The 24,857-nt window shown below is 34.6% G+C and overlaps 1 protein-coding gene across 1 annotated transcript in view; it reads left to right on the top strand.

Annotated features, from left to right (window-relative positions):
* The window catches only part of PELI1 (pellino E3 ubiquitin protein ligase 1), a 53,103-nt gene extending 29,010 nt beyond the window's left edge, over positions 1–24,093 (top strand). Inside the window, exons 2-7 of the mRNA XM_019635367.1 lie at positions 11,513–11,652; positions 13,255–13,384; positions 16,479–16,580; positions 20,239–20,436; positions 20,533–20,721; positions 21,446–24,093. Coding sequence (XP_019490912.1) covers positions 11,582–11,652; positions 13,255–13,384; positions 16,479–16,580; positions 20,239–20,436; positions 20,533–20,721; positions 21,446–22,012 — 1,257 coding nt within the window. The 5' untranslated portion in view covers positions 11,513–11,581 and the 3' untranslated portion in view covers positions 22,013–24,093. The remainder of the gene's footprint in view (positions 1–11,512; positions 11,653–13,254; positions 13,385–16,478; positions 16,581–20,238; positions 20,437–20,532; positions 20,722–21,445) is intronic.
* Positions 24,094–24,857: the final 764 nt, after the last annotated feature.

The raw sequence follows: 24,857 nt of genomic DNA, 5'->3' as shown, positions 1-24,857 counted from the left end.
ATAATAATTTACCTAATTGGGATATTTGTATTGTAAAAATATAACAATAATCAGAGTGGAGAGGAAATTTATAGAAATATCCCAGCTATGTATGTACCATTTTTCTTATGAAAAGAGTTAAATAGGAATTCCATTCTGAGTGATTTAAAATATTCACTCTGCTAAAAAATAGATGTTCTTAGCCTCCCACACACAATGTCTGTAAATTACTGCTATAAAAATTTATGGGGAAAACATTATGATTTGGTCAAAGAAAGATCAGCTGCTACTTTTGAGAACTCTTCATGAACCAAAGAGAAAACTAAAATTTTCATAAGATGTAACTTTTGTTCATTGGTGAGATTAGTAATAGTTGTTATCTTTTAATAATGATTTCTCTCTGCCCATAGCTGACTTTACTGTTAGAAGCAATAGTGAAGATTCAATTGTGATTTGAATTTTAAACTACATTTTCCCCGTACCTTTTGAATAGAGCTTATAATGGAATTGTGAAACTATAAAAGATTTAAAGTTAATGTTCCTGTAAGAGCAGGGAATAATACATATACTAAGTCTTATTTGATTTAGATGTGCTGATTTTTCTCCTATTGAGAATCTAACATTTATAGAGCATTCAACCTTGAAACTAATTGCAATGATTATTGAGGCCTTTGGTTGTATTTCTGGGCCTGTTATACATTAAGAGCAGTAGAAAACTAGAATTTTCTGCATGGTATCAAAGTCACCTACAAAGAAGAGATTATAAACATTAGTTTAGATACTGAGAAATAAAGATAAATCTCTGAGACAATAATAAAATCTTAAGTGATGGGGCAGAATTACCATAAAAACTAAGTATTATTAAGACCTACTCTATGTGCCTAACTAAATACATATTAAATATTTAACAAATACTTGATTTTGTTTTTTATATTACATTAGTAGGTCCTTGAAAATCACTGACTTAACTTTCACAGTTTGAGTAATTTCAAGAGACCCAAAAGTCTCTGACTTGTGTGTTTAGTAAGTAAACCAAGCAGATGGCCCAACAACCAAATTTCATTGCAGCTTTGTTGCTACAGTTTGGTCCTGTGACAGATCCTATGAAGTGTGGGAAATATTGTCACCATTTTATAGGATGAGAAAATCATGTGCCTACACAGCTGGTTTTGTAGATTTGATAATTCACAAAGGACCCTGTATGTAGTAGCCCTCAGGGGCCAGAGTTCTCAGGGTTGACCCTAGGTACGGTCATAGCTTACTTAGTCCTCCATAAGTTTCTCTTCTAGTTTGAAGAAAACACTACCACAATGTAATAATCAGTGAATAATTCAGGAAAATAATTGACTTTCTGGCTTTTAAAGATTTTTTTAAGTGAAATGTATAAAAATTACCCAGGACTCCTTCTTCCTCACTCTTCTTCCTCCCAGCATCCCTTTCTATTCCCTTTCAAGACCAGGATTCATGTGGTTAGGTAGGCAGAATCTGGATAAATTCAAATACTGTTAAAGATTTCAGTGTATGGCATTAATTCAGAAACTATGATATAATTGCATATACAAAGTTTTCTGATAAAAACCACCTAGAGTATTCCATAGTAAAAATGTCCTTCTAGATCAAAACTTTATGTATGTGTGTATGTATGTATGTATGTAGTTTTTGAGAAAAATCCGTCAAGCATGATGCTGTCCAATTCTGGTCAGTGTGTGGATGAATCATTTTGATTCAGGTATTATTGCTCAATCCAATGAGTGGCCACACTTGTAACAACTTTCCTAACTAAAGGGGCTGTGGATGGGGCAGTTTCACATCAGAGAAAGGACAGAAGACCTGGCAGGCACTGTGACTTGACAAGACCAGCACAACTTGGAAATTGTGCACCCTTAGGTGATAAGAAGCCTGAAAGGAGGCAAACTTTGAATCTTGAATTCATATTTTAGTGCCTTTCATTAAATTTAAAGGGCTAATTTGTTTTCTATTTTCTTTTTTTTTTTTTTTTACTTTTTATTTTGAAATAGCCTTAGCCTTATAGAAAATACGGGGGGAAATGCAGTGAGTTTATATATACCGTTTACTCAGCTTACTCTACAGTTTAACAGTCTACATTACCAGAGTATTTTTATCAAAACCAGGAAATTAACATTGGTGCAATACTATTAGCTAAGCTCTAGACCATATTCAACTTTAACCAGTTCTACTAATGTCCTTTTCCTGTTCCAGGATCCATTCATGATCCCATATCCCATGTGGTTGCATCTTCTTAATCTCTTCCAATCTGGGAATTTTTCAGTCTTTCATAATCTTGGCACCTTTAATGAGTACTAATAGTTTGTAGAACATTTGGCATTTGGGGTTGGTCTGTTTTCTCATGATTAGATTGGGGTTATACATTTTTTGGCAGCATACCACAGAAGTGATGTGTCCTCAATGCATCATAATCAGAGGATACATGATATCAAAATATCACATTACAGATAATGTTAACCTTGATCAGTGGTTAAGATGGTGTCTGCTAGGTTTCTTCCACTATGAAGCTCCTCTTGTCCCCTCTATAATTAATATCTTGGGGGAGATACTTTGAGGCTATTGCTTTTTTTTTAAATGCATGTAACTTGGTCAGTGTTTTATGAGGACTAGAGAAAATCCAGATTATTCTATTTCTGGGAGTAGTTTAACCATCCAAAATAATCATTACACAATACTTTTTTTGGAAGGGCCCATAACCTACATAAGATTAATATGGTTTATTCCTGGAATGTAAAAAGATGACCATGGACTCAGTGTTCTGGTTTTTTTTTTATTTTTATTTCATAGGTTGGTACAGATTCGAAGTGGTTGGGGAAAAATTCATTCTTTTCATTTTTTTCCAAGTTTAAATTTTATCCGAGGAACTTTTAAACTTAGTTTCAAATAATTCATTTGAATTACTGAGAAAATTAAAATGGTTAGTCAGTATTATAGAAGTTTATTCACATGTTAGGGCAACATCATTTATGTAAACTCTTGCTTTTTAATACTTTATAGTAGGAAAAGAGGTAGGGGACTTTCTTGTTTGTTGTTTAATTTAGTTTCCCAGTATTCTCTCCTTGACACCCTCCACCCCCCATGTCCTTTCAGCAGTTTCAGAGAACTAGCTAGAATTTGAGTTGTAAACCTTAGTTTTCTTATCTATAAAATGAGGGTTATAATAGCTCCTATTTCATAAAGTTGTTCTAGGGAGTAAATCAGTTAATATGTGTGTAGTGCTTAAAACAGTTCTTGGCAGAGACAGAACCCAGTAAGTTTGAGCCACTATGAAAAAAGGGTAGCATAAGCATGACTTGAATGCCAGTATTGGATGCGGACTGTAGAAAAATGATAGCATTTCCCATGAATATACTTTTATCCAATGTTTTTGTTCCAAATAACTGTCTAATCCTACCGAATTTGCTGCTTTCTGCAGAATTTTGTTCTGGACTTTAATGGTTAAATCTAGAGGCATTTCTAATCCTGCTTTCTAAGAAATATATTATTTTAGGAATTTTGGTAATCTAAAAGAATTGAATACGGGGCAAGCATGGATAGGGACAAAAAAACAAATGTTTTAGTCCTTATTTGTGTCTTTTAAAATACTTTTCTAGATGTGGGGAATTACTGATCATTTTGGGGTAGGGTGGTGCAGTTGTACTTAAACCCCCTTCCCCAAGCAGGAATACTGCCCTGCAACGTTTTCGTAGCTGTCAAGGGAATACATGAAATCTGTCCCTAGGCTCTCTGGACTCCTCATACGTTTTTCTTCCTGATGGTACTAGGAATTTGCTAGTGTAATACCCTGCTTTTGTGCTTGTGTTCCTTTCTCCCTGCCCCGTGTTTTAAATACACATGCAAAGTTCACTTCATTTACTGAAGTTTTGATTGTTGGTAACTACCAGGAAACAGGGTTGACAAATACAATGAGATTGAGGAAGTGACCAAGGTTTAAATAAACTCAAAAAGCACTAGTCATAGTTGCATAGTTGTTACTAGCCTATGCTGGAGTGTTACTTATGTAGGGCTTATTTTACACAGGTGTACTTTCTATTTCTAGTCTCTCTCCTAAATGGTCCCATAATATAGGGTCTCTTATTCTTATTTAGGAAGCAGCCCCACCAAATCCTGTCTGGGGTGTGATTAGTGGTATCTGAAAACCCAGACTACTTCTAGGAGCTTCAGTTCCCTCATTTATAAAATGGGAATAAATTATTATACTTGATATACAAGTACTTGTGATAGACATTGAGTTAATGTATGTTGAATTAATATATGGTTTCAAGCTCTGCCAGATCTTACCAGTTTGGCCTTGTACCAGCCACTGGCCTCTGACTGACATACTCAGTTCCCTTAGCTGGAAAATGGAGCTAATAAGACATTCCTGCCTAATTCACAGGGCTATTGTGAGGGTCAAATCAAATAATCTTATGTGGAAGCACTTTGCTAATTAATATTCTGTGCAAGTGCGCGACAGACCTTAATCCAAGGTTGATTCAGATTGACACACCCTTTGCTTTAAAAGCATTCTCCAATGATTTCCAAAGCCCGCTTTTAATTTTTCTAGGTATGGGTCTCCTAGGTCAAGAAGATATTTCTTTATCTGGCCTCCACAGATTAGCCTTTCTCTAAATGTGAGGCTACCCAGCATTGGCCTCACAGCTACTGCTGTGACCACCCCAGGTCCTTTCCTTCAACCATTTGAGAGAGGTTGTTTCACTATTCAAATATTTAAATGCATAGAAATATTAATAATTAATCACCATCAAGATATGATCATTGTTCTCCCACTCTCACTCTCAGCCACTTTTAGCAGTTCTAATAAAATACTGAAACTACAGTTACCTTTAAAGCCATTGCCTTCACAAACACAAGGCTTAGTAATAACCCTTTAAGACATCCATATGATGATGTTAGTAAGCAAACATTTATTAAATGCCGTATTATGTGCCAAGCACTATGCCAAAAATAAGGCAAACTCCCCTCCACAAAACACATTGTCATACAAATTTTAGATTAGAGCAGTGGTTCTCATAGAGTGAGGGGTGGGAAGGGGGATGGGGAAGAAGTGGGGTTGGGAAGGTAAGACATTTTTGATCATCACAACTAGGGATGCTACTGGCATCTAGGGAGTATAAAGGCCAGCCAGGGGTGCCGCTGAACCTCCTATAATCACAGGCCAGCTCCCCACGATGTTGAAATGTTCATAGTGCCAAAGTTGAGAAACCCTAGTTTAGAGGAACAAATACTGACCTTGGGAAAGATGTTAATTGCTTTCCTATCAGGATGAAAATGAGTTATTTTTATAGGTGATAGAATATCAGCATATCATTTGGCTACACTAAGGGGGAGGGCAGCTAGGACTTTGCCCAGGGGGGTGCCCTACGTCTTGGGAGGGAACATGGGCTTCACTTCTTTCACTGCTGTCTTGAGAAAGCTAAAAGACATTGACAGTAAAAACCTCATATTTCTACTGCTTGACACCATTGTTTCTCCTATCCCTTCTCTCCTTTTATGGAAAAAATGCTGCTTATTAATCCTGCTGATTGTGAAAGAAGTAAGAAAGTGATTTATTTTTTGCTTATCAAGAAACTGCTATAAATTTACCTCCGTTCAATCATCAGCTAAATTGGTTTTATAAAATGGCTCTACCACAAATATACCAAAACAATTCTTTCTGTTTGAGTCATCCTTTTGAAATCAACCACAGGGGAACTCGACTGTAGATGGAAATCTGTTTCATCAGAGATAATATATGCAATCCACATTATATTTTTCACCATAAAGCATCATAACATTTTCATGTTTTAAAACATTTTCCTTTTTTTGCCTGCTCATCCACCAAAATAGAAGTGTTTGAAAGATTAATGTAAACATCTATATAAGGCCTGTTTTGTCTCTTGTTTAGTATTTGTTTTGCTTTTTATTTTTTTAGGGCAGGAATTTTGTACTTGTCTTTAGTAGGTAGTAAGAAAAAGGCTGTATGCAATGCAAATAATAAAAGAAAAAAATGTGTTATGTTGAGGAAGCAGTTTGGACAAAGGTTGATTTCCCAATTTTCCTTCTTTAGGTGACACTGAAAATCACATATTATAGAAAGTCTTTCCTTTGGGAAGACTTAATATGAAAATAATTGTAGGGGTGGCCAGTTAGCTCAGTTGGTTAGAGAGCAGTGCTCACAACACCAAGGTTGCCAGTTAGATCCCCGCATGGGCCACTGAGTTGCACCCTCCACAACTATTGTATTATTGGGTTGTTGGAAAAGTCATGACATATATTTTCTATGTTTTTTTGTTGCGAAAATGCGTCATGACTTTTCCAACAGCCCAATAGATTGAAAACAACTGCTTGACTTGGAGCTGACGGGTCCTGGAAAAACACACTGTTCCCCAGTTTAAAAAAGGAAAAAAAAAAGACCCCTTTTACATTATCCAAATAAAATCTATTTTAAAAAAAAAAGGAAAGAAAATAATTATAATTCATTGGCCTTTAAAGAACAAATGAATCAAATGTATCAAATTAATGAGACTAATTCAAATGAGTTTGTTTTTTTATGGCTAACTTTTTATGTTTTCCCGCCACACACAGAAAATAACACTATTCCAGAATATACTTCCTTAAAAACATTTTAACTTGGGAAGGTTTCTGCTGATAGAGCAACAAGCTTAATTTTCAAGGATCAAGTAGAGCTTGAAAGTAATAAATATTATATAGAAAACAGCCTTATTATCTTAGGGAGATTTTCCCTAACATTTTTCCCCCCGTTTCAGGTAGATTTAATGGCACTATTTCATGTTCTTTGTGCTAGATCACATTGGGATAGGATTAAATACATGGTGGTCTGACCAACTAATGTAATTGAATACCAACAGATGGGGCCAATCATTGAGGTATTAGTAGCCCATTACAAGTCCTCAAGTGCATAATTGCAGGAGTTGATTTTGAAGAATTCTATATCTTACCCAGCTTTTTAAATATAGAGACTATATAGAGTGAGTGCTAGAGCACTCCAGCTACTAATCTTTTGTTAAAGATTCTAAACCATTGTGAAGAGCATGAATCTTGCTTCGAACATACAAAGATTCTAACAACTTCTTTACAACAGTCACCTGTCAACGTGTATTAGACCTGCAACGAAAGGTTCAAAGAGAACTACCTATCATGGCACATTTTATTCGTAGTTTAAGAATGCCAGTTATATACAAATTGATTACATGCCATTTTAAGTTTAATAAAACTGTTTAAATTGGGTCATTTAATATATAAATAACCAATACTAGTCAAGTGTTTTACTGTAGGTTTTAGATTATTAGATAAACAAATAGAATCCAAGTTTGAGTGTGTTCTTGTGGTTGAAACTTTGATATCACTGATAAAATATCCCAAGGTCAGGTCTTTTAAAGGGTCCTAAGCAGAGTAAGAATAAGTATGATTGGAAATAATATTGTTTTTCTTGGCTAATTTGGCGAAGGGCTCTAGAAAGTAATGACTGGTGGGTATATGCCAGCCCTACTCTGATTCCTTGTATAACGTAAAAATTGTTTCTTTTGCTATAGAGGCAGTAGGACTAAATCTGTAGTGCTATGTGCACATTACTTGTAAATTCTTATTTTAGGACCAGGTGGTCTATTTCCAGCTCCAAAATTCTCTTCTACTTTAGTCCCTTCATTTTTAGAGATGAGGCAACAGATGGCTTTGTTCAAAGAGAGCTAGAACTAGAACATGGGCTACTACCTGCTAGCCATGCGATATACTAGTGTCAACCAACTATAGGCATTCACATATCACTTTCAGATTTTTGGCATATCTGTGCACTTATTAGTACTATTTAATATTTAAATTGAGTTACTTCTTTAAATAAATAAGCTTCTTTTTAAAGGAAATTATTTGCCACTATAAATGGAAAACCATCACTTCCTGAAAGTAGAAAGTAGCTCTAAATAGGAATCCAAATCAAGATAAATGTTATTACAATTTAATTTAAAATTTAAGTTTAATTCTTACTAAAATTCATGTGGGGGAGATAAGAGGATTTTATAGTGTATTTGAATGGAATTTTTCTTAAAACATTTATTTTAAAATTTTAAAATTTATTTTAAAATTTAAAAAGAAGTAAAGAGTTACTTCTTTAAATAAATAAGCTTCTTTTTAAAGGAAATTATTTGCCACTATAAATGGAAAACCATCACTTCCTAAAAGTAGAAAGTAGCTCTAAATAGGAATCCAAATCAAGATAAATGTTATTACAATTTAATTTAAAATTTAAGTTTAATTCTTACTAAAATTCATGTGGGGGAGATAAGAGGATTTTATAGTGTATTTGAATGGAATTTTTCTTAAAACATTTATTTTAAAATTAAAAAAAAATTTTTTAATTTCTTTATTCTTAAAATTTATTTCTTTAAAATAAATTAATTTAGAAAGCATTTTTAAATTTACCAACAATGCAAGTTAGTATGTTTGTCTGAATTGCTAGTCTAAATGTGTATGTCAGTTATAAGGGCTAAAAAAAGAGGGTCAAACTGGCTAAGCCTTCTCCTTTTACTTGTTCTTATTCATTGGGTTACAAATAGTCTGTGTTGCCTTCTCTTCAAAAGTGGTGCTATACAGGCTGTATTTCACTGTTCTATAGAAAAAAACAAATAAGCATTTTTCATTCATGGGTTTCCTATGAAATCTATTGGTGGAATTATAGACTTTTTATGGGTTAGTGTAAGAGTTGTTGTGAAACTTTTGTAACAAGCCTAACAGGAACACCAGGGAGAGAAATAGATACAGGAAATACCTGGTCCCATTAAACTGCTAAATGAAATAGACATGAAAATATTATGGGGATTGTTTATTGTAGTGATTTTTCTGACTTACCAGAAGTATCAGCCTTTTTTTTTTTTCATACTTGTGTCAAATTTATATTTTTAATTAAACTTTTTATTTGGACATAATTATAGATTCACATGCAATTGGAAGAAATAATATTGGGCTGTCGGAAAAGTCATGACGCATTTTTGCGTGAAAAACATAGAAAAAATACGTTATGACTTTCCAACAACCCAATATATAGAGAGATTCTATGTACCCTTTACCCAGTTTCCCCCAATGGTAATATCTTGCAAAACCATAGTAAAATATCACACTGGGATATTGATATTGATAAAGATACAGAACATTTCCATCACCACAGGAGTTCTTCCTATTGCCCTTTGCAGCCACGCCTACTTCCCTCCTACTCCTGCCCCCTCCTTAACTTCTGACAACCACTAATCCCTTTCATTTCTATAATTTTGTCAATAGAATGTTATATAAATGGAATCATCTGTGTAACCTTTTGAGGTTATTAGCTTTTTTTACTCAGCATAATTCTTTAGAGATTCATCTATGTTGTTTCATGTACAAGTGGTTTATTCCTTTATAATGCCGAGTACTAGTCCACATAATATGAAAAAAGCTGCTATAAACATTTGTGTACAGGTTTTGTGTGAACGTAAGTCTTCATTTCTATGGGATAAATGCCCAGGAGTGAAATATATATAATTGTCTTAAATATTTCCTTTACATACATTTGGAACCACATCAGATAGTGTTTTATAATTTTTGCTTTGACTTTCAGACAATGTAGAAAGTTCAAGAAAAGGAAAGCTTATTGCATTTACCCTTATTTTTATTTACCGTGTTTTTTCTTCTTTTCTGATATTCCAGTGTTCTTTTCTTTTATCATTTCTACATAGAGAATTTTCTCTAGTCATCATGTTAGAGTAGATCTGCTGGTGACAAATTCTCCGAATTTTCCCTCATCTGAGAATGTCTTGATTTCCCCTTCCATTTTTGCTGGCAATAGAATTCTGGGTCGACAGTTCTTTTCTTAAAGTACCTGAAAAAAAATAACACTGCTTTCTTCTGGCTTCTGTAGTTTTTGGTGAGAAATCCACTGTCATTCTAATTGCTTTCCTCCCATAGGTAGTATAGCTTCTTTCTGGCTGCTTTCAAGATATTTTCTTTGCCTTTGGTTTCCAGAAGTTTATGATGTTTCTTGGCATGGATTTCTTCAGGTATATCCTGTGTGAAGTTTGTTCAGCTTCTTGAATCTGTGATTTCGTTTTTCTTTCCAAATTTGGTAAATTTTCAGCCATTATTTCTTTGAGTACTTTTTCAGCTCCACTCTTTCACCTCTCTTTTTGGGTTCCAGTGATACAAATGTTAGATCTTTTATGGTAGTTCCACAGGTCTGTCAGGCTCTCTTCTTATTTTTTCCCCATATATTTTATCTCTGTTGTTCGGATTGTGTACTATATCCCTACCATTCTGCTGTTGAGCCCATCCAGTGAGCCTTTCTTTGCTGAGACTTTCTATTTTATTTTCATTTGTCCAAACATATTTGTAATTATATATTCAAGAATTTTTATCATGGCTAGTTTAAAATCTTTGTCAAATCCAACATCTCTGTCATCTCAGTTTTGGCATCTTGATTATCTTTTTGCATGGTTTTAAATCTTTCTAATTCTTGATAGGATGAATGATTTTCCATTGAAACCTGGACACTTTCATTTTATGTTCTGAGACTCTGGATATTATCTAAACCTTCTGTTTCCACTGACTTTTCCTGACACACTTTGGCAAGGTAATAGAGGGGTGCTTCCTTTTTACTGCCAGGTGGACATAAAAGTCCAGGTTCCCTACTCAGCCTCCACTAACACCCAAGAGAAGGAGATCGTAGTTGCTGCCAGGTAAGGGTGGAAGTCCAGGCTCCCCATGGGTCTCCACTGACACTGCTAAGGTAGAGATAGGGGCATGTTACCAGCCAGCGGAGTGGAAGTCCTTGCTCCCTACTTGGCCTGTCCTGACACCAGCCTGGTTGGGAGGTTGGGCCTTCTCAGTATGGCCTCATGAGGTGGAAGTCTAGGCTCCCCACTTGGCCCTTGCTGCAGTAGGTGGAGGTGAAGCCACAGTATTTTCTGTGGTGTTTGGCTATAGTAGAGTGGTTATTGTCAAGAGTTTTCTGTCTTGCTAAGGCTGCTCCTTTCTTGTTCCTTTGACTAGAGAGACCAAGCTTTTGTTAGGGCTATTATTATTATTATCATCATCATCATCATCATCTCTGCCAGTTGGCATTTCCAGGTGACTGAATTCTTCAATTCTTCAGCTCCAAATCTGGGATATATTAGGTAGAAAAGAAACTCACCACTGTGTCATTCTTTGGGCCCTGAGGTCTCTAGCTGGTCTGCCTTCTCTCTACTTTTCAGAATCTTCTTATGTTTTAAATGTTCAGGGTTTTTAGTTGTACTTATTGGAAATAATAGGGAAAAAATATGTCTATTCCATCTTCCTGGAAGTGGAAGTCCCCAAATTTATATTTTAATCTATTTAGTTATATCAAATATGTAATTAACCATCATTGGGGAAAATGTTGCGTACTTTGTATGTTATGTGATAATTTGCATAATTCTATGCTCACGAGGACTGTTGACAATAACATCTTTATTTAAACTGAAATTAATTGTTCACATTATTAATGCAAACTTTTCTCCTCTAGGAAATAATGCAAAAGGTGTCCCAAGGCTCCTGACCAGTGAACAAAGATTTGAGAAAGACAGCTAAGCTCATGTTTTCTCCTGATCAAGAAAATCATCCATCCAAAGCACCAGTAAAATATGGTGAACTCATTGTCTTAGGGTAAGGTTTCTCTCCACCTGATGACATAAAACTGAATAATACATAGTAACTTTGCATCTAGGTTAAAAGTACTTTTTAAAAAATTTATATCCTACCTGTTTCTAGAAAGGATTTAAAGCTACCAGGTAATATTATCAAATCAAGAAAATCTTTCAGTTCTTATTTTTATGCCATTGCTTATAAATTCTCAAATATTGCATAAACTTTGCCTCATCTTCACCCCCAGAAAGGACAGAGCTTCTTAAAGAGGAAATGAAAAATGTATTTGTCTGAAGTCACATAATCATTCCATTTGTCTTCCCTATCCCTTCTTTTACCAAAATTTTCCTCAGCTCATTTTATCTTGCTATAAAGGGTCAGTGTAATTTCTATAGATGGCATTGTTTGAGTCAACTCCCTTCTCTTCCTTGGCAGCCATTAACACTGGCCATTTTATAATCACACTCTCCTTTAACCTCAAAAACTGTCCCTGTTCCCTGCCTCATCCTCCCCTTCCCCCTTCCCCTCCACTTACCAATGATTGGGGGATGGGGAGACAGTAAATTAAGAGAGATTATTATTAAGCTACTCCTCATGCCATAATGAAGTAGTAAAGAATGAAAAACATGACAAACACTTGGACCCAAATTCTAGCTTTTCCAGTGTCACTTGTGTGACCTTCAGAAAATAACTGAATTCCTGAGTCTCTGAGGAATTTCATTCCTCTGAGGAATCATTTAATTCCTAACCTTTAAAAGCAGAGAGTAATGCCAATCGTGCAGAGTTTTTATGAGGCTGGATTAAGTGAGGTGATGTATGAGATAGAACCCAAGTGCCTACTACATAGTAAACACCCAAAAGTTCTGTTTTGAACTTTTTTCCTATTCAGTCCTTGTTTACTGGCTTACTTTCAGGACACACACACACACACACACACACACACACACAGACACACAGACACACACACGTACGTTATAGAGAAATGGTCGTAACATCTGAAAAGTGTGTTTAACTGCTGCTTAGCAGGCACCTCAGTTGGACAGGTTTTACCAACATAATGTGAATGTGTATGTGTACATTCAAGTAACAGACTTAACAAACAAACAAGTCTAAAAATTCCTTATTTCAAAAGTTCAGCTATTTTAAGTGTTTGGTTCACAATTAAAAGGGATTGTATTTTAAACAATTCATACTGTACTTTTAAAGGTTAGATTAGCACATGCAAAGATTCACCTTTGGGAAAAAATAGGATGAGTCATAAGGAATTAGGTATGCCACCTAATTCAGCTCTTGATTATCTTGAGCAAAAGAGGGAAGAAAAATACAGATAACTCAAAGTAAAGAATGAAAAAAAGCATGACAAAAACGTGGATCCAAAATCTACATTTGTATGTATAATCCAAAAGCTACTTCTCTTTGACTTGGAATGTGGCCAGAAAGAATTTCATTTTGTTTCATACTTGGGCAACTGGGGATCAGCAATTGCTAAAATGAATTTGAGATACTTATAGTGTGCTGATAGATAATTAATTGGGAATTGATCCTGTAAGGCAAAGTAAAACATTTGTTAGAATTGTGTGGTTCTTACAATATATCGCCTAAACTGTTTTTTTCCCCCAACAGATATAATGGGTCTCTCCCAAACGGCGATAGAGGAAGGAGGAAAAGTAGGTTTGCTTTGTTTAAAAGACCCAAGGCAAATGGGGTGAAGCCCAGCACTGTGCATATTGCTTGTACTCCTCAGGCTGCAAAGGTAAAAAGAAAAAAACATCTGTAAATTAACTTGGAGAAATTGAAAGACTTGTGCATGTTTGTAGTCTTTAGCATTCCCTTCCCATTGTATACCAGAAGTTTTCTTTTGTTTGGTTAGGAGAAGACACTTTGGAGACATGATGTTTGAAGAGCTGCCATATGGAAGGGCATAGGACCTTTTTTTTTTCTTTCTTTCTTAATGACAAACCAAGATCAGTGGGTAGAAATTAGAAGGAAACATTCCTTTTTCTTATTAAGAAGGTGGCGGTGAGGCCGGGTCTTTATTAGGTTGTCGGAAAAGTCATGACGCATTTTTGCAACGAAAAACATAGAAAAAATACATCATGACTTTTCTGACAACCCAGTAGTATTAGAATTGTGCACCTGTTTGCCCTGAGAGGCAGGGCGTTCCCACTGTTACAAGAGGGCCCTCACCTAGGCTGGGCTAGGAATATAATGTATAAGAAGTGTATTCAGGTACTAGAAGCATGTTTGGATGAGGTAATTTTTTTAACTAAGGGTCTTTATCAAAGATTCTGTGGATGCTCTTGGTTTTATTTATTTATTTATTTTTGGTTTCGACCCTCAGCTTTTAGCCTAGTGCCTTAAACAAAATAGACTCCACTAATTATTAAATTGAATCAAAACTATGAAAACAAATACCCAACTGTATCTACAGTATAACTTCTTGATCTCCTTGCCTAGTTAATGCTTTTCTTTTCCTATCAAAATCTTCAGAACCTGGGCCACCATTTCAGGGCACTTGGACTTTATTTCCTAGAGTGATAGACAATTAGGGGAAATTTCAGATCTTCACATTTCCTGTGAATTCCTCTACTTCCAATTGCATACAGGCTGAATTTAATACTGTGATGAGTGAATACAATTTAAAGAAAGTTCCTTGACTTCTGGAAGTACCTACATTTTTAGCTAAGCAGCCCCAGAATGTACATTAGTATTATACTATCTGTATCTTTGTAAGTTAAATAAATAAACAAGAGACAGAGAAATTGGGATATGATGCCTTGTTTTAGGTCACAGCTCCAGTCCTTGAAGTTAATTGGATTTGTGGCTTTGTTTTATATCCAATGTGGTGTCTAAAACAGTCCTTACTACTGTGTGACGGCCAGTGAATGTAGAAAATGGAGAGTTTCTTTTGGGTGCTTTTTTTTTTGCTCCTTTGCAGAGAAGGGAAGTGTTAAGCAGTTGGTAGAAGTGAACCACTTATTGATCTAATCTGAGGATCTTCTTTCCACAATTTCCCCACAGAAGTGCTTTGGCATTTTAGGTGTGCAGTACTCTTTGGGTGTGTACTTCTTTGTGCAGGACTGTCCCACATATTGCAGGACATTTAATATTCTTGGTCCCCACCCACTAAATGCCATTTAACTCTCAAATTGTTGTGACAGCCAAAAAAAGGCACCTACATATTACTAAATGCCCCTTACACAGCTAATATAACCTCTGGTTGAGAATCATTATTGAGAAAATATTTCTAATCTCTACCTCTGTAATATCCTATTGTATTCTATTATTTGCATTTTTACTGTTATACTCCTAATGTTTTCATTGTTAGTCCCTTTTAATCTTTACTGGACAGTGAGAAACGGAGGGATCAAAGATTGACTCTTTGCTCTTTCAATTATGGGGGAATGTAGTACAAGATCATGAAGAAAACTGTTTAGTCTGGCAGTCATCTGGGATGAATGGTTAAACCTTGCCTTCCAGTACAGTGAGAACTAACTTGACACAGTTCTTATTCTCAATCTAAGTGTAGGTTTAATAGCATAAAACAGGGATTACAATGTCAAAGCACACAAAAACCTGTGTTTTAAATCTCTTTAGTCATTAAGAATTAACTTCCAAAATACTGAGCAATTATTTGATTAAAAAGTCAGTTGCTTAATACTGAGTTAAAGTAATTGTAGGTTTTAAAACCTATAAAACAATTATATAATGCTTATGAACACATAAATGTGTAGTAAAAAATAACAACATACAAAAGAATGATCTACGCTGCATTCTTGAAGTTGGATACCTCTATGAAGAAAGGGGACTAGGGAGGGACATGTAAGCAGCCTCAATTGTATCTGTAGAGTTTAATTTTTTTAAAGAAATCGGAAGCAAAAAATGGCATTATGAAACTTTGATAAAGCTGGATAGTTTGTACCCAGGTTGTTTATTCTCTTTGTATAGTATGTGAAAAATTCATGATCTTATTTAATCTTAAAACTATTATTTTAAAGCTTTATCTATTTCAAATTAGCTACAAATTGAAACCAAGTAAAATTTTATAATGCCAAAGCTCTAATTAAGAAACCTTTTTTTCATTTAGCCTCTGTGTATAATCATTCTTCTATGTCTTTGTGTCTGTTTTCCTTTTACGTAGCCTGTTTCCACTTCCTTTGTTTGGGTTTTCCCCCTCTCTGATATTATCTTCAACTCATATACATAGAAAACGCCTGAAAACAAAACTGAAAAGTTCTTTTTAGCAATGTTTTTAGTTTGGGATGTCAGAAGTACAGTCGTAAGCATTATATCCGTTTCCTTTGGTAATGTTTAATCATTCTATGAATTTTCTGTATCTAGCCCGGCATATGGCAAATATCTGTCATCTATAGAGTCACAGAATGTTTAGGAAAACCAGTTAACTCTGCTTGTTGGTTAACTTTATAACTCTTTGAGTTACTTTAAAAATAAGATTCTTCCTGCAAGATTTTGTATTTTGTCTATTCAGCTGTACTGAGTACTATTTTCAGTTTCTACATGGGATTTGGTTTTTATTACTTTATAATTTAAAATACTTATAAGGGAGACTCACTCAGATGTTATAGTGTATAAAAATACTATAACATCTGAGTCTCCCTTATAAGTATTTTAGATTATGTTCTTACTCTGTAACTACTTCAAAGTGTTCTTCTACACCCCACTCAACCTGAGAAACTACTGTCCCAGGTGAAATTATGAAAATTATTAATCTCTAACCTAAATTTTAGGGGGAAATATGTCATATATGTGATAGATTACTTTTCTTTTGTAAATCTGATTTAATTGACCTGCTGGCTAATTTTTGCTATTAATCTTTTCTTTCTTAGGCAATAAGTAACAAGGACCAGCATAGCATATCATATACCTTATCTCGGGCCCAGACAGTGGTGGTTGAGTATACTCATGACAGCAACACTGATATGTTTCAGGTATGATAATATGTGAATTCATTTTTATACAAACAAGAGTTAAAACCTGTTGTCAGTGACTTTTGCTGTGGTCAGATTAAGGATTATCATATTTTAACGTATTTCATTAAAATATGTATTGATTTCTAAACCCCATATATAGAAGTTAGTGTAGCAAAGTTAAGAAATGGTCTCTGAAATCAGAATTCCTGGTAAACATTATGTAGCCACTCAGTGCCTCGGTTTCCTCCTGTAAAGTATGGATAATAAAATTTCCCTTGTATGACTATTAAAAGGCTTTAATGTATTAGTACATGTAAAGTACTCAGAGCTGTGCTAGGTAGCTGGTAAACATTTAGCTATTATAATAGTAGCTATAATAATAGCTCTGTTAGCTATTATTATAAAAAAAAAAGGAACTAAGAAATATTCTACACACATTCATGACTTTTTGCCACTACTTCCCACCTTCCTCTGTAGGTAAGAAAAACTACAGGCAGTTTCTAACTGTTCCTACCATATATATGTGAAGTCAAACTTATTTCCCAGCACATATTTTGTCAATAAAGTGTTTTTCTTTTCTCATTCTCTCATAGCAATTCAGTGCTGATGTTTTTATAAACTGATAGATGAAAAAACAGCCAGCCTCAGATGTAAACAAAATTCATGATATCTTCTCTTTTAATACTGGGTTTTGTAAAGCCCTGGGCTGTTTTGAAACAAATCTTAAGTACCTGATAATGTTGCTCTTATAATTATTGCCCCAATGACTTTTCAATTTTTCTTTATTTTACAAAATTAAATGAATGTGAAAAGGCCTAGAGATGTCTTTAACTATAACCAATAGCAAACTATTTCTTTGATGTCACTCACTCCTCCCAGCCTTTTAATGGAATACCAAAATTTTTAGAATAGTGTCTCCATAGTTAATATTAAGAATGGATGTTGCTTTTACAAAAAATTAAAAATAAATAACATCCTTAATGAAGATGAAGGTTTGGATCTTAACAAGAACCTAACAGAAGCTTTAGGATGATTTTCCACATTTTGTTTTGCTGACAACCAGTTAAAATGAATGTACTTAATTAATTAGCTTTTTAAAAATCAAAATGCTGCCTAGATATTTGATCACAGACTAGAATTTTAGTTTCAGAAAGTACCTTGTATTATTTGTTTACCCCTTATATTTTGTCTATAAAGTTACTGAAACCTTGTGAGTTAAAAATTATAAAGTTAGTTGAAGGCAAAATTGTGATTAAATGAGGCATCCTGAATTATGGAACATTGTCTTCACCATCATTTATGAAGGTCCTTAAATAAATGGCAACATTTTTGGTTTTCTATTTTTCGTAAAGAAACAGATGGTTTTTCCCAATAATAGTAAGCTAATCGTACCCTTTCTACAAGCATCATACCGTGGAAAACCCAAATATTTCTACATCAAAAACCTGAGATATATCAGAAACTACTCTGATAAAATAGCCAGTCAGTCTTTGAGGTACTGGTTCTATAAGCATCCTAGGATTGCTAACCTTCTAAACTGAACATTTATTGTTCAAGCCATCAGATATTCAAACTCTAACTCTTAGCATTGTTTGGCACTATGAAGTAAAAGACATTACAAGCTGATTACATACATAGGTGCTACACTGGCGGTCTGTTTAAATGTGAAGTACAGTCTTCTGATTGGGTTGAAGAAGGGTGAGGAAAAGACTATAATTATAATAGTCACTTTTTATCTGAACCTTTTTTTCATCAAGTTGAATAGGATTTTGCCAGTCCAACCAGTAAAGGCATTCTGACAACATAGATGGCAAAGTATACAGTATGGTAGAAGATTGATGAAAAATCTGCTTATAGCCAGACTATACTTTGTGTTTGAAGAGAAATAACAGAAAATTAGGCTGATTGGTAGATGGAAGGCAAATTGTGAAGTCAGTTTCTAATTATTATCAGAAATTAGACACTGATAAGTTTGGATGGGTTGTAAGGAGCCACTAAGGTTTTTAATGAGGGTGGCATAGTCATTACTGAGAATGACACAGTAAGATTTATATTTTTTAAAGCTAATAAGAGCAATTAGAAAGAGGAGGAATTACCAAAGTTTGTCTTAACACATGATTATATTTTGGCATCTGATTACACAGTCATATGGGTATTTTCTTTTTGTACATACGTAAGATTTCTTCCTTCTTCCCTATCATTACCAATATGGCTTTGATGTCTCAAATCTTCTCTAAGGCCCAGATCAAATATCAACTCTTCTGGAACAATCTCTCTTCCCAAATAAGTTCTGCTTCTCAATATCTTGATTCAATTTTCAATCCAATCCCTGGACTACATCTTTTGGCTCTAAAAGAACCTTCTTATTTTTGGAAATATTTTTAGTTTCAAAGGTCTGGCACTATTTCCATTTTCGTTGGATATCATTATCATTAAAATAAGGAACAGGGATATCCAATCTTATATTTTTTAACCAGCCAATTTCTCCTATAACTATCCAAACTAAATGAAGACTTTGTATGTGGTGATAGGACAAAAAACACTAAAGAGTTTTATTCAAAAGTGTGCTGATAAGAGGAATACTTGAGGCTCAACTATGCAAGGAATGACTTTTAAGAGCCGTCATCTTTGTAGAGGGTCAGTATTTTTTCTCAGTCCCATGTTCTTCAGTTTTATGATATTACTTTATAACAAATACATTAATGAACTGATCATTTTTAAGTGTTTAAAACCCTGTGACATTTGTCAGTTCTGTCATCCATTCTGCTGATTTCCTTTTTTTGTTACAATTTTCATCTTTCAAAATGAAATTCATTTATTTACTAGCTAGATGTTTTTAATTCTCTGACACTTCACCCACCAGAATTCTTATTGGGAAAGAACCTTGTCTCTGAAATATGGCCAAAAACCAGGAAGAAAATAAAAAGGACATATAAGCATATAAAATAAAGGTCTGAGAAGCCAAGCACTATAATTCCTTTTCTCTCCTGCCTGGAGAATCCCTTAGGTTTTTGCCAAGAACCTTTTGAAATATTATTCTTTGAAGTTTGGTTATTTGATTTCTCAACCCATAGCAGAATAAGATAGCTGGTTAGTGGAGGGGTATGCTGCTAGAGACAAGTACAACCAACAGCAAGAAAGAAAACCTATGAAGTATACATAAGGCCTCAAAGCAAGGCTATGTCCTTAACATAAGGATCAGTGTTCTTGTATGCCTTTATAGCACCTGGAGACATTACTGTACTTCAGCTGAATATAAATGGTAGTCATACTGTGATATCCTGGAGTCATCATAAAAGATTTACTTATATGTTAACTATATTCTGTTGAAGAAGGTCGAGTTACACATGGTAGACATATTTCCATCCAAAGGGGTTAAAATTAAAATCTGCAGCCATCTAGAAATCTCAGCCATGTTAAACTCTTTATTCCCTGAGGGTTTCATATATTCTGGGTCGTAAGTTCCCACTTAATTCTACGCTCTAAGTGATTATTATATCAGAGCAAGTCTGACAGATTAGTTTTCAAGGGTATAGATGCCCCCAGAGTTAAGTATGATAAGTTTGAGCTTTAGAAATTTCAGAGGCTTAATGATTTCACCTTATTGTGCATTTCTTGAATGGACTTTCCACTGTGTTCCTTTGAATGGGTTTATAGATATTTCTTTTCTCCTTAGATTGGTCGGTCTACTGAAAGTCCCATTGATTTTGTAGTAACTGACACAGTTCCTGGAAGTCAAAGTAATTCTGATACGCAGTCAGTGCAAAGCACTATATCAAGATTTGCCTGTAGAATCATATGTGAACGGAATCCCCCCTTTACAGCACGGATTTATGCTGCAGGATTTGACTCATCAAAAAACATCTTCCTTGGGGTAAAAAGCTTTTTTCCTAAATGATGCATTATTTTATAATGACTTCTATTTCCAAATTACAAATTAATGGAAGCTCACTCTTCTTATTCCTACTAGGAGAAGGCTGCCAAATGGAAAACATCAGATGGGCAGATGGATGGCTTAACCACTAATGGCGTTCTTGTTATGCATCCACGTAATGGGTTCACAGAAGACTCCAAGCCGGGAATATGGAGAGAAATATCAGTGTGTGGAAATGTATTCAGCCTGCGTGAAACCAGATCAGCTCAGCAGAGAGGAAAAATGGTAAGAACTGAAATATAGCTTATTTATTGGGTTGTCAGAAAAGTCATGATGTATTTTTTTTATGTTTTTTGTTGCAAAAATGCGTCATGACTTTTCCAACAACCCAATAGTTACAGTAAACACATAGGATGAGTTGGACTGAATGCTTTACCTATTCCCCAAAACTCTTAAGTCTCTTGCTGACACAGAGTACTAAGCCTATCAAACACTGACTACTATTGGGTCATCGGGAAAGTCATGACGTATTTTTCTATGTTTTTCAATGCAAAAATGCATCATGACTTTCCCGACGACCCAGTAAATACTATAATAGAGGATAATATCTTAATGTTTCAACTAGGACACTACAAAAATTTATTCTTTCATATTATGTTAATATATTTTAAAACCTAAGCTTTTCTAAATTAAACAGCACTCTGTATTTTCTGCTTATATCTGTATGTCTTTGGCTGTGATATTTATTGGAAATATTAGACTTACTGATTAGCTAGATATTTCAGTCATAAATTATCTTTACTGTAAGGTGAAAAGAAATGTTACTGCTAAATATTTTATCCTTCATGTTCAAACATATTTTTCATGACTGCCATTAGAGTTTCTTAAATATTTAGTAACAATTACAGGAAATCACAGTTCTTGACTAAGGAGAATGTAAGACCAGAACTGTTATGTAAAAATCCAAAACACAGTGGTGAATGTGTTTTTTGATTCTTGTTTCCTCCAGGTGGAAATTGAAACCAATCAGTTACAAGATGGCTCATTAATTGACCTCTGTGGTGCGACATTGCTGTGGCGTACTGCAGAAGGCCTTTCCCACACTCCTACAGTGAAGCATTTAGAAGCTTTAAGACAGGAAATCAATGCAGCGCGACCTCAGTGCCCTGTAGGGTTCAACACACTTGCATTTCCTAGTATGAAGAGGAAAGATGTTGTCGATGAGAAACAACCATGGGTATATCTAAACTGCGGCCACGTGCATGGCTATCATAACTGGGGAAACAAAGAAGAACGTGATGGAAAAGATCGTGAATGTCCTATGTGTAGGTCTGTTGGTCCCTATGTCCCTTTGTGGCTTGGATGTGAAGCTGGATTTTATGTGGACGCCGGGCCTCCAACTCATGCGTTTAGCCCATGTGGGCATGTGTGTTCAGAAAAGACGACTGCCTATTGGTCCCAGATCCCACTTCCTCATGGTACTCATACTTTTCATGCAGCCTGTCCCTTTTGTGCACATCAGTTGGCTGGTGAACAAGGCTACATCAGACTTATTTTCCAAGGACCTCTAGACTAACAGACAGTTGTCCTCCAGGACTGCATTATAAATTTATAAGCTAAGTGAGTTGGATTTTTCAACCTGTTGTCCACATCACGGTTTCTCTGATCTGGTCATTTGTTAAGATGGAAGAATTTTTTAAAACGTTTATAATAAATAGTAACAATTTTTGAGCAAAATCTGGGAAACTCAAGCAAAGGAATTTCTGAAAGTATCAGACTTCTGAATTCTGAGTTTTTAAAATCTATTTTGAGGAGAAAAAGACAGCCTAATCTGATGCCTTCATTTTAGTGTTTTTGAATCACCCATCCTCAGTGTTGAAAAATTGTTTTATATAACTGAGGGTATTGTTGGTTCAAACTATGTTAGTTTACAGTTTGTTGCAAACATTGTAAAATACAGCAACATGTATATTAATTTTTTTTCTATTTATCTTTATTATAGGAAATACCTTAGAATGTTCCTGATAGAGTAGCATGGTAACGATGGTGTCACACTCTTGGTGTGAATGGTAGTTTAGCAAGCATAGCTCACGGATTTGCAAAGTTATGAAGAAGGACAAGAGAGCCCCCCTCCCCATCCACATCTAAATGTGGAATTTGGTAAATTAAAATACTTTGTAAAACCAAATTCATATTAATTACCATTGTGTAAAAGGTGTTTGTTTTTAACCACATTGAAGATAATCAGGAAAGGTTTTTTTCCTTAATGTTTCTCTCAAGTGTAGTACTATAACAAAAATTTAATGCTAAGAAACGTTTTATATGCTCCTTTGAATATGCAATTTAATCTAGATTATCTATTTTTCTCCCATGATAACTAATCTGTTTTTAGTATCAGCGACATTTGGCAAGTTTATTTTTTTGGATATAAACTGTGGTTCATCTGTTCACTGTTTCTAGAAAAAAAAAAATCATTCCCATGAGAAAAAGCATAAATTAACAAGAAAAGAGAATGACTTGATTTGCTTTTAGAAAAAGAAATGCTTAATTAATTATTCCATATTTGGCCTTATCTAGACATTAGAGAGATACAAAGGGTCAAATGACAGTAGTGCCCGCCCCCCCCCCTTTTTTTTTTTAACCTAGCAGACCAGCCTTAACTTCGAGATTGAATCTTAAGGAAAGTTGCCAGTGTGACTCAAGGACATGTTTGTTGGCAGATGAGCACCATTGACAGCAGAGTGGAGGGACAGAATTGCATGGTCTGTTTATTCCCTAATTCCAATAAATTCTTTTGCTCTCAGAAGCAAGAAAAAGTTTCTCCTCCTCCTCCTCCTGCCCCCATTTTTTTTTTTAATGCACCACAATGAAAGTATAGACAGTTGCACTACATCAGACACTCTGTGGCACTTGTAGAAATCAGTACACTTTTAGATTAGAAAAAATCATTATTTTAATCTTTTGATTTGTTTTCCTTTAGTTTGAAAAGTTGTATAATACTTAATTGACTAGCAAAATTTTGTATGTGGTAGCATAGCTTTAATTTATCCTATTACAACAATGTTCTGAATTTTCTTTTGGATTTTTTTTTAAAAAAAAACAAAACCTGTTGCTTAGAAGCCATGAGCTATTTTATTTTACTTCAACTTGTCAAAATTTCTTTCTTTTTAAAAATGATTATTTGGGTTCACTCAGGAAATGCATGTCAGGAAACTTGTATTATAAGTTTACTAGTTGTGATGTATCAGTAACTGCTGTTACCCCCTTTTCAAAGAAATATAATTAATTTTGAAGTTTTCTAGATTGTCACATGCTCTGTGACTAATGCAAGGAAATCAAGTCCTGTGTTGTATTTGTTCTAGTCATTTCTATTCAGTCTATATATTGTAGCTAATTTTTATTTGCAATTAATTTATTCAAACTAAGTAAATACTTTTCAAAATATGTATTTCAATTTGTGTCTGTGAGTTCATTTTTGCATAACTGAGAACAGGAAACCAGAAGTGATGTAGATTTGTAGACAAATCTACCCCACACTTCAGAAATATTCACTTGAGATAGATGAGGAGTTTGCATTTAGGGTAGGACTTTAAATCTCTGGTTCTCTTAGGAAAGCATCTCTTACTTATTAATAAACCAACTTTAGTGGTTGAATAATTGAGGCCCTTTTCTAAGTTAAGTTCTGCTAGAGAGTCTGCTCTTTGCAAGTTGCATACTATACTATTTAAATAGTACCTCTGTGACCATAAAAGACTCATGTTCTTCCCAAAGTGTCCAAATTTCCTCCTACCAACTGGGGAAAATCTGCTTCATTTTCTATCAAATTCATGTTTTGAAAACTCAGGTAATTTAAGTCAGTAGTCCGGTATTTTTCTGTTCAAACATTTTGAATATTTGTTCTGTCATTTTGCCAGTGCCTAATGGAACACTTTATTTAGTTGTATTTAGGTCTCCTAAATGCACTCTCAAGAAAGATATTCTTTATGGCTTCACTTTTCTATCAGAGTGATTTTAATATCTAAATGTTCCTTAATTTGTACAGGGAATTAAATTTCCCTTCATCTAAAATGTTAGGGTCACGAAACAAGACAGTAAATATCCAGAAGGAGGAGTCTTTTACCAGGTTATCTTCTTGAACCTGTAATTGCTTATTTCAATCATGTAAAAATCTAATACATGTAAAACAGAATAGGAAATAATAATATAAATATATAATTACATCTAACATAAATATTGTCACTCCACTCTTCTCTCTGAATACCTCAGGAACCATGTGTGATGCGTGACCTTCTGACAAGCGAACTGAGTAAAGGCACTATGAAAATTCATCCATTATTTTTTCAAATTTATAAGACAAATATAATTCTAATACTTTGGCCCCTCATCCCAATGGATCATCTTGTGCTACCCTGCTTTAGAGA

Source organism: Hipposideros armiger, unplaced genomic scaffold (assembly GCF_001890085.2).
Source record: "Hipposideros armiger isolate ML-2016 unplaced genomic scaffold, ASM189008v1 scaffold_2, whole genome shotgun sequence".
Classification (NCBI taxonomy): Eukaryota; Metazoa; Chordata; class Mammalia; order Chiroptera; family Hipposideridae; genus Hipposideros; species Hipposideros armiger.
The sequence above is the reverse complement of the archived record's forward strand: the minus strand, read 5'-3'. Positions and strand labels throughout refer to the sequence as shown.